General features: G+C 39.9%; 1 protein-coding gene across 6 annotated transcripts in view; it reads right to left on the bottom strand.

The window, feature by feature from the left end:
• The window catches only part of FBXW12 (F-box and WD repeat domain containing 12), a 76543-nt gene that overhangs the window by 37002 nt on the left and 27240 nt on the right, over nt 1–12301 (bottom strand). For all 6 annotated transcript variants that reach the window (XM_078443106.2, XM_081794283.1, XM_078443105.2 and 3 more), the window contains 2 exons: nt 3028–3057; nt 2131–2252 (listed from right to left, as the gene is read on the bottom strand). In XM_078443106.2, the coding sequence (XP_078299232.1) occupies nt 2131–2142 (12 nt within the window). In that variant the 5' untranslated portion in view covers nt 2143–2252; nt 3028–3057. The remainder of the gene's footprint in view (nt 1–2130; nt 2253–3027; nt 3058–12301) is intronic.

Below are 12301 nucleotides of genomic sequence, written 5' to 3'. Positions count from 1 at the left end.
GGGTTATTACATTTTTAATATTCAACTGAATACAATTTCATAACATCTGTTTTAATCTCTCATGATTCCTTAATAGTGGAATGGGTTTATATTGTAAGTTTTGGATATACAAGATAAATTTAAACACACAACAATAATAGAAGAAATAGCATAGTTAACAAAAATAAGGAATTAACAAGCATCTCCCTATATTCATAAGAAACTAACAATATAAAAATATAGTGTTTACCTTATAGTAAAAGACATTTAATTTGATAGATAGTGTAACTGAACAAATGTGACTTAGCTCCTTGGTGACCCACAGATAGCAACTACACCAGGTGGAACTGTCACACAAAGGAAACTTTATTTGCAGCAAAGGACATCAACGGGGAAAAACCTCCAAAGCTGTCACTCCCTGAGCAAGGGTGAATGGGTTTCTTTTTCTTTCTTTCTTTCTTTCTTTCTTTCTTTCTTTCTTTCTTTCTTTCTAAAACAATTTTTAAAATGTTTTTTCCATTTATTGTTGAGAGAGACAGAGACAGAGTGTGAGTGGGGGAGGGGCAGAGAGAGAGGGAGACACAGAAGCTGAATCAGGATCCAGGCTCTGAGCTGTCAGCACAGAGCCTGACGTGGGGCTCGAACCCACGAACCGTGAGATCATGACCTGAGCTGAAGTCGGACTCTTAACCGACTGAGTCACCCAGGCGCCCCTAATGTTAGGATGACTATTTAGAACAGGGATCTCTGTCATTATATGTAGAGGTGGCCATAAAGCAGCACACGGAGTTTAAGGAGTCATGCTCATCCACACAGTGTAAATGAGGCTTGTACCCCTCCTTGGGCAGGGAGTTTGGTATTATGATGAGGTCAAGGTGACTGTCGGTCACTCCATGGGTTACTCCATGGTCCATCTGTGCAGATGTGAGTCAGGGGTTAAGCTCAAACAGCCCTGAGTGGTCTGGGCAGGCCAGAACTCCTCACCAGGGCAGTCATTAATTGCTTGAGAGACAGTTTTGGTTTTCATCCCAATGCTATGCCCCTTGGGTCTCTTGCCCAAGTTAAGAGATAAGCTGGAAAGAAGAGTTTAAGAAAAAATGTGAGACAAAGGTTGGTGGGTATAAGCAGGTGAGCAGAAAAGTTCAGGTCTTGGGGTCTATCTTGAGCTTCATCATAGCTTCCTGTATATGTAAAATATTTAAAAACACAGTCCTATTTTACACCACATTTAAAACTGAGCTTAATTATTTTAATTTAAAATATCCAGACAGCTTAAACATTTAAATTAAGAATATAAAGCAATAAAATTTTGCAAATGACTATATCTAAAATTTAGGGGCAGGGACAAGCATATCAAACAAGAAAGCAGAAACTACATAATAATGGAATTACTTGATTAAATACCATGTAAAAATATTTGTGTGATATTCTATAAACACAATTAATACACACAATTAACACATAACTAATTGATCTGGTAAAATGTACTTTGCGGGTTATAAAATTTGATTAGTTACATAGAAGTAATAACTCATGAATTTCTGAGGAAAGACTAAGGGAAAACTGAGGAAAAAAGTTTGAATATTCAATTCACGAAGAATAACCCAAAAGACACAGCCTCATAGAAAAATATTCAAATTCACTTGAATGAAGAAATGCATATTAAAGTAACAATGCCAGGGGCACCTGGGTGGCTCAGTTGGTTAAGGGTTAAGTGTAGGACTCTTGACCTCAGCTCAGGTCTTGATCTCGGGTCGTGAGTTCAAGTTCCGCGTTGGGCTCCACTGGGCGTGAAGCCTACTTAAAAAAAAATAGGGGTGCCTGGGTGGCTCAGTTGGTTAAGTGTCTGGCTTCAGCTCAGGTCATGATCTCACAGTTCATGAGTCTGAGCCCCACATCGGGCTCTGCACTGACAGTGTGGAGCTTGCTTGGGATTCTCTCTCTCCCTCTCTGCCCCTTCCCCACTCTCTCTCTCTGTCTCTCAAAATAAATAAATAAACTTTAAAAATAAAAATAAAAATAAAGTAACAATGCCACATCACCTCTACTCATCAAACAGGTGGGAATGCTGAAATTACTAACGTTGGTGGGAATAAGGAGACTAGCACACTCCTGCCTTGCTGGTAGAATTCTGACTTGTTTTCAACCTACCTGGAAAACCATTATCCTCAGCCTCTTCCTCTTCCTCCCTCTCCCTTCTCTTTTTCTCCCTGTCTTCCTTCTTTCTCTCTTTCCTTTTTCTAAAGCAGCATCCCACTCCTGTGAATCTCAATCTGCCATAAGAATAAAGAAACAAGAATAAGCTTTCTGCAAAGCTGTGATAGGCAAACAGCTAGTGAGGCTACTAATATTAGAGACTGTGGGGGTGTAAAAGTTAAAGACCCCAGAGCCAGTTCAAATCCCAGCTCTGCTACTCATCAGATATGTGACTATTGGCAAGTTATTTAATCTGACAGTGTTTCACGTTCCAGATCAGTGACCTGGGGATAACACTATATCTAATTCATAAGTTTGTTTTGATAATTAAAATAGATCGTTTGCATAAAGTTTTAAAATAGTCCCTAGGAAACAGTAAACAAAATATAAATGGTTTTCATTGTCAACAAATAAACTGATTCTGCAACTTTAAGGTTTTAATAAAAACATATAATCTTGCGATGTAAAACACATTATTAAAATATTATGTTGGCAAAGGTACATAGAAAATAACATTTTTATTCTCTCATCCCTTTCTGTGTATATCAGATTAAATAAGCTGCATCTCAGTGAAAAAGCCGCAGAGACCACTAGTTTTACTTGGTGGATCTGGACAGAGCGTTTATTAAACACGGACCATGGAAATGGCTCTGTGACTGAATCATAGTTCCCTTTGAAGTCAGGTGGTTTCCAATTGTCTTATTTCATCAAAGTTTAAGGAGCATAGATTATAGCTCACAAATCATTAAAATTGTTTTTAGTATCATGATGTAATTTTTTATGTAATTAGGAAGGACTTCCACGATGTAAGTGACCCTGTTAAAATAAAAATTTTAATTCCCATCTACTTACGTAATGTGAACATGATTTTTCAGTGTGTATCTGTGGAAATAAAGGATACATATAAAATGGGTGCTAAATCCCGAGTGATTCCAGTAACAAGTGGTATTCAAGGGAACACACACACACTAACTGGACACAATCAGCACCATGCATCACATTCAGAGATGTATAGCTAATAAAAAGTTACTTCTAGGTTAAATAACCATCAAAATTTGTAATATATGCTGTTTGGTTTGATCAGTGTATACTACTAATGATTGTGATGATAACCCAAGAGAATTTTATTAATACTTTATATCCTGTGGTCATAGGAAATTGAAAGCATCAATTCATTTGCATATTTCTGTTGAAGAAAATTAGAAAAGCCTGACCAGAAAAGATCTGTAAGACAACAGGGCAGGGGGCACCTGGGTGGCTCAGTTGGTTAAGTTTCCGACACTTGATTTTAGTTCAGGTCATGATCTCATGGTCATGAGATTGAGCCCCCTGTCACTCTCCCACGTGCTCTCTCACTCTCTTTCAAAATAAACAAATAAACAAACAAACAAACAAACAAATAAAATAACATTGTGCATAAAGTTGTGGGGAAGGTTGAATGAAAATTTTACTCATTCAAGGAGAAAAAGTATGGAAAGTTTCAAACTGTGAGCTCATGCATGTGTTTTTCAAATTATCGTGGTAACATCAAATCACCATACAATGTAGATTCCACTGGATACATCTTAAAGAATGACTTTTATTTTTATTTACTTATTAGGATTTTATTTTATTTTTAAGTAATCTCTACACCCAACTTGGAGCTCCAACTCACAACCCCAAGATCAAGAGTCACAGGCTCCACCAACTGAGCCAGCCAGGCACCCCCAACATTTTTATCTTAAAACATCAATATTTAAAATAAGTCAGTCATGGTGTGCCTGGTGGCTCAGTCGTTTAAGTGTCTGACTTCAGCTCAGGTCATGCTCTCACAGCTTGTGAGTTCAAGCCCCATTTTGGGCTCTGTGTTGACAGCTCAGAGTCTGGAGCCTGCTCCGGATTCTGTGTCTCCCTCTCTCTCTGCCCCTCCCAACTTGTGCTCTGTTTCTCTGTCTCTCAAAAAATAAATAAACATTTAAAGTTTTTGTTTTTTTTTTTTTAGGGGCGCCTGGGTGGCTCAGTCGGTTGGGCGGCCGACTTCGGCTCAGGTCATGATCTCGCGGTCCGTGAGTTCGAGCCCTGCATCGGGCTCTGTGCGGACAGCTCAGAGCCTGGAGCCTGTTTCAGATTCTGTGTCTCCCTCTCTCTGACCCTCCCCCGTTCATGCTCTGTCTCTCTGTCTCAAAAATAAATAAACGTTAAAAAAAAATTTTTTTTTTAAATAAAAAAAAAAAGTTTGTTTTTTTTTTTTAGATAAGTCAGTCATTTAATAATTTGTAACCATTTAAACTTGGGATGAAACATTTTACATGTCACTTAATATGTATAAGTGGATACCAAATTTAGAGAGACTGAAAGCAAAAATCTTGAAGACTATCATGGTAGACGTTGTGGTCAATCAGAACAGTACTGAGAAGGTATACTTTACCTCCCAGAACTATGCGACACGTCCCCATTTAAGTCATTCATCCAGAACTGGGACCTACAGGATTTGTGATACCCAATAACCTCTGAACTTTTCCTTTAAAGTTGGTGTTTTGAGGGACTTTTTTTTTCAAGTGGTAGAAAGAGTTACTATTTAGTGCTCGTGGAAAGAGCACTCTGTCCCAGGATTCTTCACCTTCCCTAAACAAAGCTGAACTTGGCAGATCCCATGTAAAGTAAGCTTCCACGTTAAGATTCTATGAGTCAGTATTAGAAACATTCTAAATTAAAAGTTTCGATTAAGTGAATATACAGTTTTGACTACTGATAAAATAAGTAACTGTATATGCAGATGTGACAATTTATAGTACTGTGAACACATCTGAAGCTGTCCTGAATACAATGATTGCTCTACAGATAAAAATGCAGGAATTCAAAATTTGGGTAGGACACACCCTAACCTGCTACAGGTTTGTCAAGAACCAGATTCTGGAGTGTACAATACAAACCACCCTTAAAACACTGAAATTGAAACTCATAAGATTTAGGCATTACGGAATTTGGAGTTGGAAGAAATAGGTGGGAATTATGACTATACCTCCTAACTTCAGAGTTCATACTCTTGGGGGCATTCGGCTGGCTCTGTCCGTAGAGTGACTCTTGCTCTTGGGGTTGTAAGTTCAAGCCCCATGTTGGGTGTGGAGATTACTTAAAAAATAATTTAAAAATCTTGGGGCGCCTGGGTGGCTCAGTCGGTTGAGTGTCCGACTCACGGTTTGTGAGTTCAAGCCCCGCGTCGAGCTCTGTGCTGACAGCTCAGAGCCTGGAGCCTGCTTCGGATTCTGTGTCTCCTTCTCTCTCTGCCCCTCCCCCACTTGTGCTCTGTCTCTCTCTATCAAAAATAAATCTAAAAGAAAAAAATTTTTTCTTAAAAAAAAACAAAAAACACCACAAAGTTCTCTTCTCTTCTACTGCTCTCTTCTACTACTCTCTTCTACTCTCTTCTACTGCCAGGCATATGGGCCTTGAAAAGACATTTACTCCTTCCCCCACCCATTGTTATTTTATTACCAACAAACTGGAAATAAGAAATATCTCGTCCAGCCTGTTTCTCACAGACACTGCAGGAGTCACAGCAGGTAAAGTGGACTTACTCATTTGCAAATTTTTGAGTAGGAAAAGGGTTATATTATTAATATTTGTTTTCACTCAGGGAAGGTGTTGGGGCAGAAATTACCTAGGTATATAATTTGCCTGGAAAATGTACAGGAAAATGTACGGAAACCTGCACATAAATAACGTCAACTGCCTCATGCTATAATATTTTCAATAATGCTTGCTGTTGGTAATACTCCATGGTTTTGCTTGCAATACTGTGATCGATTACTAAAATTAACACCAAAGTAATAATATGGAAGATTAAGAAATGGGAGTGAGTTTTCTGTTTTGTCTCTTCCCATTTTTTTTATTGTCTATTGATTTAACACGTGTCACTGAACTTCCTAGTGACTGCCTTTCTTACCTCAGAGATAAGTATCAACTTCTAAACATTTAATTGCAAAGTTCTTGTTGCTTATTCTTTACCAAATGATCTCCTTGCAGATAGTCTGTACTAGCTTTTTTTCTAGCATCTTCTAAAATTCCATTTTGGGGATCATTTTCTTCCAATGTCCAATTGCTCTAGGGAAATAAATAAAGCAATTTAATTGCATCAGACAGAATTCTTTCCAAATGACCTGAGGAAAGAGCAAACTTGAAGTATTTAGACTTCAATTCCTGGTCAATGAGGGATCACTCTAGAACTTGTGCTTCACCTGGAACTTTCTCTACCCTCCCGTCAAAGGCTGCATATTTTCACAGCTTCTCTGCCACTATGAAGGAACTTCTCAAAAGCCGTCCTTGTTCTGGCAGTCTCCGTGTGGGCTGTCTTTGCAGTTGGTGAGTTATATATCCTTGCTCTGCCCAAATTTTCTGGGGTAAATCCAGGATCATAGGAAAATCAGAGGTAAAAGTGGAAGGGCTGTTCAATTTTATTTAATCCTTTTTTTAAATGTTTATTTGTTTTTGAGAGACAGAGAGAGAGAGAGAGAGAGAGAGAACATGAGCAGAGGAGGGGCAGAGAGAGGAAGACACAGATCCGAAGCAGGCTGCAGGCTCTGAGCTTCAGCACAGAGCCTGACGTGGGACTCGAACTCACTAACTGCAAGATAGTGAGCCAGAGTTGGACATTTAACCAACTGAGCCACCCAGGCTCCCTATTTAGTCCTAATTCCTTTAGGTTACAGATGTAGAAACTGAAACTCAGAGGAAGAAAGGCTTCCCTCAGTGTCATTGGTATCATAGCTGGGAGTCAAATTCTAACCTTTCAAACCCAGGACCACTGAACTTTTCAAAATACCTACTTACTATCCAGGTCTTCAAACCTTAGAAACTTTCATTTTCAGGGTCTATTTACATTTCTCAAACCCAAAAAGAACTTGAGTAGCTCTGTGGAAATAGAATCAGATATTCTTCTGGTCAATGGCTGGTTTTAGAGTTCATGTTTAATGATAGGGAATCTCTGAGCGCCTCAGTGTGGTGCGTTCCAATCTGTGGGGGCTGGCGACGTGGGTGGTGAAAGAATTCACCCAAGGCAGAGCAAAAGAGATCGAAGTTTCTTGAATACACTGCAAGGGAACAGCAGGCAGGACAGCAAGGGAGAAACTGTCTGCCAGGAGGCAGTGCTGAGGGGCCACAGTAATAGGGCCGAGTGAGGGAGTATGGGGACGAATGGAAATGTCCATTTTTTGGTAATCTTCGGAATTGCGCCTGCTGGTAATTGGTCAGTTAGGGTCTGTGGCTATTTTGAGGTAGGTCACGTGATGAGCCTGTGTCAGCTCCGGTGGTCGCTGTGGGTCCTTTTGCCTTCCTCAGGTTTCCATAGCTCAAGCCTCTACACCCAACACATCCTTTTTCCATTTGGACTTTGAAACTTTCATTTATCTTCAATTTTTTTACTTTCTATTGGTGCTTTCTCTCACTGAAAACATTTTTTTCCCAAGCCCCTCACATCTTAAGAGGCTCTGTAACAAATTGAAAAGTAATCTCCATGCCTCTCATATCTTATGGGGAAAACTCCTTTCCCTCCTCTGCTGAAGAAAAAACTCTTTCCTTCCACTCCAACACTTCTGACACCAAATGTGTGGGTTTTCCACACCAAGCAATCCTCCCATTTTCTGTGGACACCAATCGGGTGTCTTACAGTTTAACACAATTATGACACTACTACCGGGCATGCATCCCAACAGTATGGGGTAAGGACTCAATCCCACAAGACTGCCCCTACTTCAGACAGCAATCACAAGACTGGGCCTCCAGCACTTCTAACCAACTAGCTATAACACGGGAATTCCCCTGACTCCATTCTTAAGTTCAATAATTTGCTAGAATGGCTCACAGAACTCAGGAAAGTGCTTTACTTACTATTTCCGGTTTATTATAAAAGGCAGAACTCAGAAACAGCCAAATGGAAGAGAGGCACAGGGCAAGGTAGGTGGGAAGGGACACAGAGCTTCCATGTCCTCTGGGGGCACCACCCTCCCGGCACCTCAATGTGTTCAACCTGGATTCTCTCCAAACCCTTTGGTTTAGGATTTTTATGGAGGTTCCATTATGAAGGTGTCTACTGAGAAAAAGAGGCAAAACCGAAAAAAAAAAAACAAACAAAGACCTTTATGTGAGGTCTCAGAATTGCAGTTTGGCAAGAACAGATTCCAGAGCTACCATGTGCTGCTCACATGGGAAAACAAGGGGTTTTTATGAGAAAGGAGGGTAACTACATGATCCTTGATAAATAAGAGAAGGAAAAAACCTCAATTCAGTGCTGACTGGTAGAGCTGCTTTTGATTACTATCTAGTTGGTTATTTTATAGGTACTATCGAACAGAACTCCTCCTGGTATGCATTAGGTAACTTTTCCATCACGATGAAGGTCATATCCACAGTTTTACGGTCTGAATACCAGTTGTTCTGTTGGATTTTACGAGCAACTGTTTGTAATACAATTAGCACTTCTGGCCCAGTTCGAGAGTTCATTACTTAGAATGGAAAATAGAGCTTCAAAATTGAATCTCTTATGTCTAGCAATTTTGTACAGGGGCACCTGGGTGTCTCAGATGGTTAAGTGTCCAACTTCGGCTCAGGTCATGATCTCACAGTTTGTGAGTTCAAGTCCCACACTGGCTCTCTGCTGTCAGCGCAGAGCCCGTTCCGGATCCTCGGTCTCCCTCTCTCTTTGTCCCTTCCCCACTTGCTCTCTTTGTCTGTCTGTCTGTCTCTCTCTCTCTCTCTCTCTCTCTCAAAATAAGTGAACTTAGGGGCCCCTGGTGGCTCAGTCAGTTGAGCATCCAACTTCGGCTCAGGTCATGATCTCGCGGTCCATGAGTTTGAGCCCCACATCCGGCTCTGTGCTGACAGCTCAGAGCCTGGAGCCTACTTCGGATTCTGTGTCTCCCTCTCTCTCTGCCCCCACTCATGCTCTGTGTGTCTCTCTCAAAAATAAATAAATGTTAAAAAAAAATTTAAAAATAAATGAACTTAAAAAAAATTACACAATTCCACAAAGGCATGATTAAATCATTGTCCTTTGGTGATTAGTTCAATCTCCAGCCCCTCTCCTCTCCAGAGGTTGAGGGGTGGGGCGGAAGGTTCCAATTCTCTAATCCTGTGGTTTTTTCCTCTAGAAACCAGCCCCATTCTCCTCCTCCAAGAGCCACCTCATTAGCATAAACTCAGGTATGGTGGAAAGGAGCTTATTATGAATAACAAAAGACACTTCTCTCTCCATCTCTCAGGAAATTACTAGGGTTTTTGGAGCTCTGTGCCAAGAACTGGAACACACCATATATTTCTTCTTATATCACACCTCCTCTTCCCTATTAAATGTAATCCTCTCTAAAGATATCCAGATATAGGGGTGCTGACAGCACAGAGCCTGATTGGCATTCTCTCTCTCTCTCAATAAATAAATAAGCATTAAAAAAACTGAGATATATTTTTACACTTTCCCATCTCTCACTCAATCCTCATCCCCACTGCTGCTGAGAACACCACCCACTGGCAGCGACCTTCCTGCAAGCAGACGGTGTGACCTTCTGGCTAAGTCTTATGCCAACCCTCTGTGAGGAACATCTTTCTTGAAAATCCATCTTTCTTGAAAATCTCTCTGTCCTTCTCTAGTTTTGTGGCCTTATATTTTCGCTCAAATCTGTTTCTCTCCTTTGTACCAATATCAACCCTGTTCAGTCGGTGAAACACTTCATGTATCACACAAATCCATGCCCGTCTCACAAAAATGACTCTTCCTTTAAAAAAATTTTTTTAAATGTTTATTTATTTTTGAGAGACAGAGAGACAAAGTGTGAGTGGGGGAGGGGCAGAGAGCAAGGGAGACACAGAATCCAAAGCACAGAGCCCAATGCGGGGCTCAAACTCACGAACCACAAGATCATGACGTGAGCAGAAGTCAGATGCTTAAACTGAGCTATCCAGGTGCCCCTAAAATGACTCTTCCTTAATGAAGGTTTTCATCATTGTTCCCTGAAAGTATTTTTATATTCTCCTTAACTGTTCCTTTTGTCTCCAACTTGACTTCCTCTAACACACCATCCTACTTCTTAAGAGCTGTCTTTTTTAGGGCAAATCTTATCATAGCTCTGCTGTACTAAACACAAAAGTCTTTGTGATAATTGCCTTACTACTATGATGGGTTTCCTAGTGATAGAGTAGGCAGTTAGTGATACTGGAGCAGGAAACAGGACTTTCTGACCAGTACAAAGATAAAAATCAAGAAACCACCAATCATCCCCAGAACACAAACAGCTAGAAAAAGACCCCAGGGGATATGCATGCATTATCCCCTATAACCACTGCACTACAGTAACCTATAGCTTCGTTGTAATACATTAATATCGTGGTTTTGACCCTCCTCGTGGAGGATAGCTGACATGACAGTTCCCACAAGGACCTCATAGGGCCAAAAACGCCCTCTCTGGACTGGCAGGAGGAGTCCCTTAGAGGATCAGAAATAGCTCAGACTCAGTCAGAGGCCTCCCTAACTATGACCCATAACCTATGCAAACAAAAAAAGAAAAAAAAAAAAACCCTAATTCTGGTGCAATTGTGACCTCTGGGCCTGCTTCCTCTCCCACTCTGAGAGTGTACTTTCCCCTTAACTGCTATTAAACTCTTGCCTACTTGAGATTTTGGCTCTGAATTCTTTCTTGGCCAAATTCAGAAACTGAAGTTGGTGGTGAGTCAGGGAAGAGACCTGCTGTTGACATCAGCTGTTGACATTAGTTGACACGCCACTTATATACATATCCAATAACTACACACCATATGCTCAGCTTGTTCCAGAAACTGAGCTAGATCTTGGTTATAAGGCAGAAATGGTCCCTGGTCCAACAGTGTGACAGATCAGTGGCTGGAAAGACTGATCAAGTGCCAATAAACTAGTATCCAGAATATATAAAGAACGCTTGCAACTCAATAATAGAGACAAATAAGCCAATTTTTAAAAGATAGGCAAAGTAACTGAATAGACATTTCTCCAAAGATGATAAACGAATGGCTAATAAGTACATGAAAAGATGCTCAACATCATCGGTCAGTAGGGAAATATTCATCAAAACCACAATGAGATACCACTTTGTATCCACTATGATGGCTATAATAAAAAAGGGAGAAAATAACAAGGGTCGACAAGAATGTGAAAAACTTGGAATCCTCATACACTGTCACTGGAAATGTAAAATGGTTCGGCTTCTTTGAAAAATAGTCCAGTAGTTTCTCAAAAGGTCACCATATGACCCAGGGATTCCACCCTTAGGTATATACCTGAGGGAAATAAAAACACATGGCCACACAGAAAATGTGTATAAATGTTCATATCAGCCTTGCTCATAATAGTCTAAAAGTGAAAACAATTCAGATGTCCATTGGTTGATTAATGAATAAGTAAAACATAGTATTTACATCCAATGGAATATTAAATTTAGCTATAAAGAGGAATAAAGTACTGATGCATACAATAACAGGGATAACCCTTTAAAATATCATGCTAAGTGAAAGAAGATAGACACAAAGACTACACATGTATGATTCTATTTATATAAAGTGTCCAGAAAGGACAGAAAGTAGATTATTGGTTGTCTGGGGTGGGGGAAGGAAGGGGGTGTGGAGGGAGGAATGAAAAGGGACTGCTGACAAGTACAGGGTTTCTTTTTGGGGTGATGAAAATGATCTCTGATTGTGGTAATGGTTGCACAACTCTGTGAATATACTAAAAACCACTGTATATTTCAAATGGGTGAATTCTGTGGTATGTAAATCATATCTTAATAAAGCTGTTATATATAAATAGAGTTGATAATATAAATATGATTGTTATATCAGATAATTATAACATATAATTATATATAATAAAGTATTATACACATATACAGTGGACCCTTGAACAATGCAGGGTAAGGAGCACTGACCCTTACTCCCTCATACAGTCAAAATCTGTGTATAACTTTGGGCTCCCCAAAACTTTACTAATAAGCCTACTTTTGACTGGAAGCCTTACCAATAACGTAAACACTTGATTAACATATATTTTGTATGTTCTATGTATTGTACTGTACTGTTACAATAAAGTAAGTTAGAGAAAAGAAAATGTTATTAAGAAAATCATGGAGGC

The sequence above is a fragment of the Panthera onca genome, chromosome A2 (genome assembly GCF_046562875.1).
Source record: "Panthera onca isolate mPanOnc1 chromosome A2, mPanOnc1 haplotype 2, whole genome shotgun sequence".
In the NCBI taxonomy this organism is placed as follows: domain Eukaryota; kingdom Metazoa; phylum Chordata; class Mammalia; order Carnivora; family Felidae; genus Panthera; species Panthera onca.
Note: the sequence above shows the minus strand (reverse complement) of the source record. Positions and strands in the feature narration are given on the sequence as shown.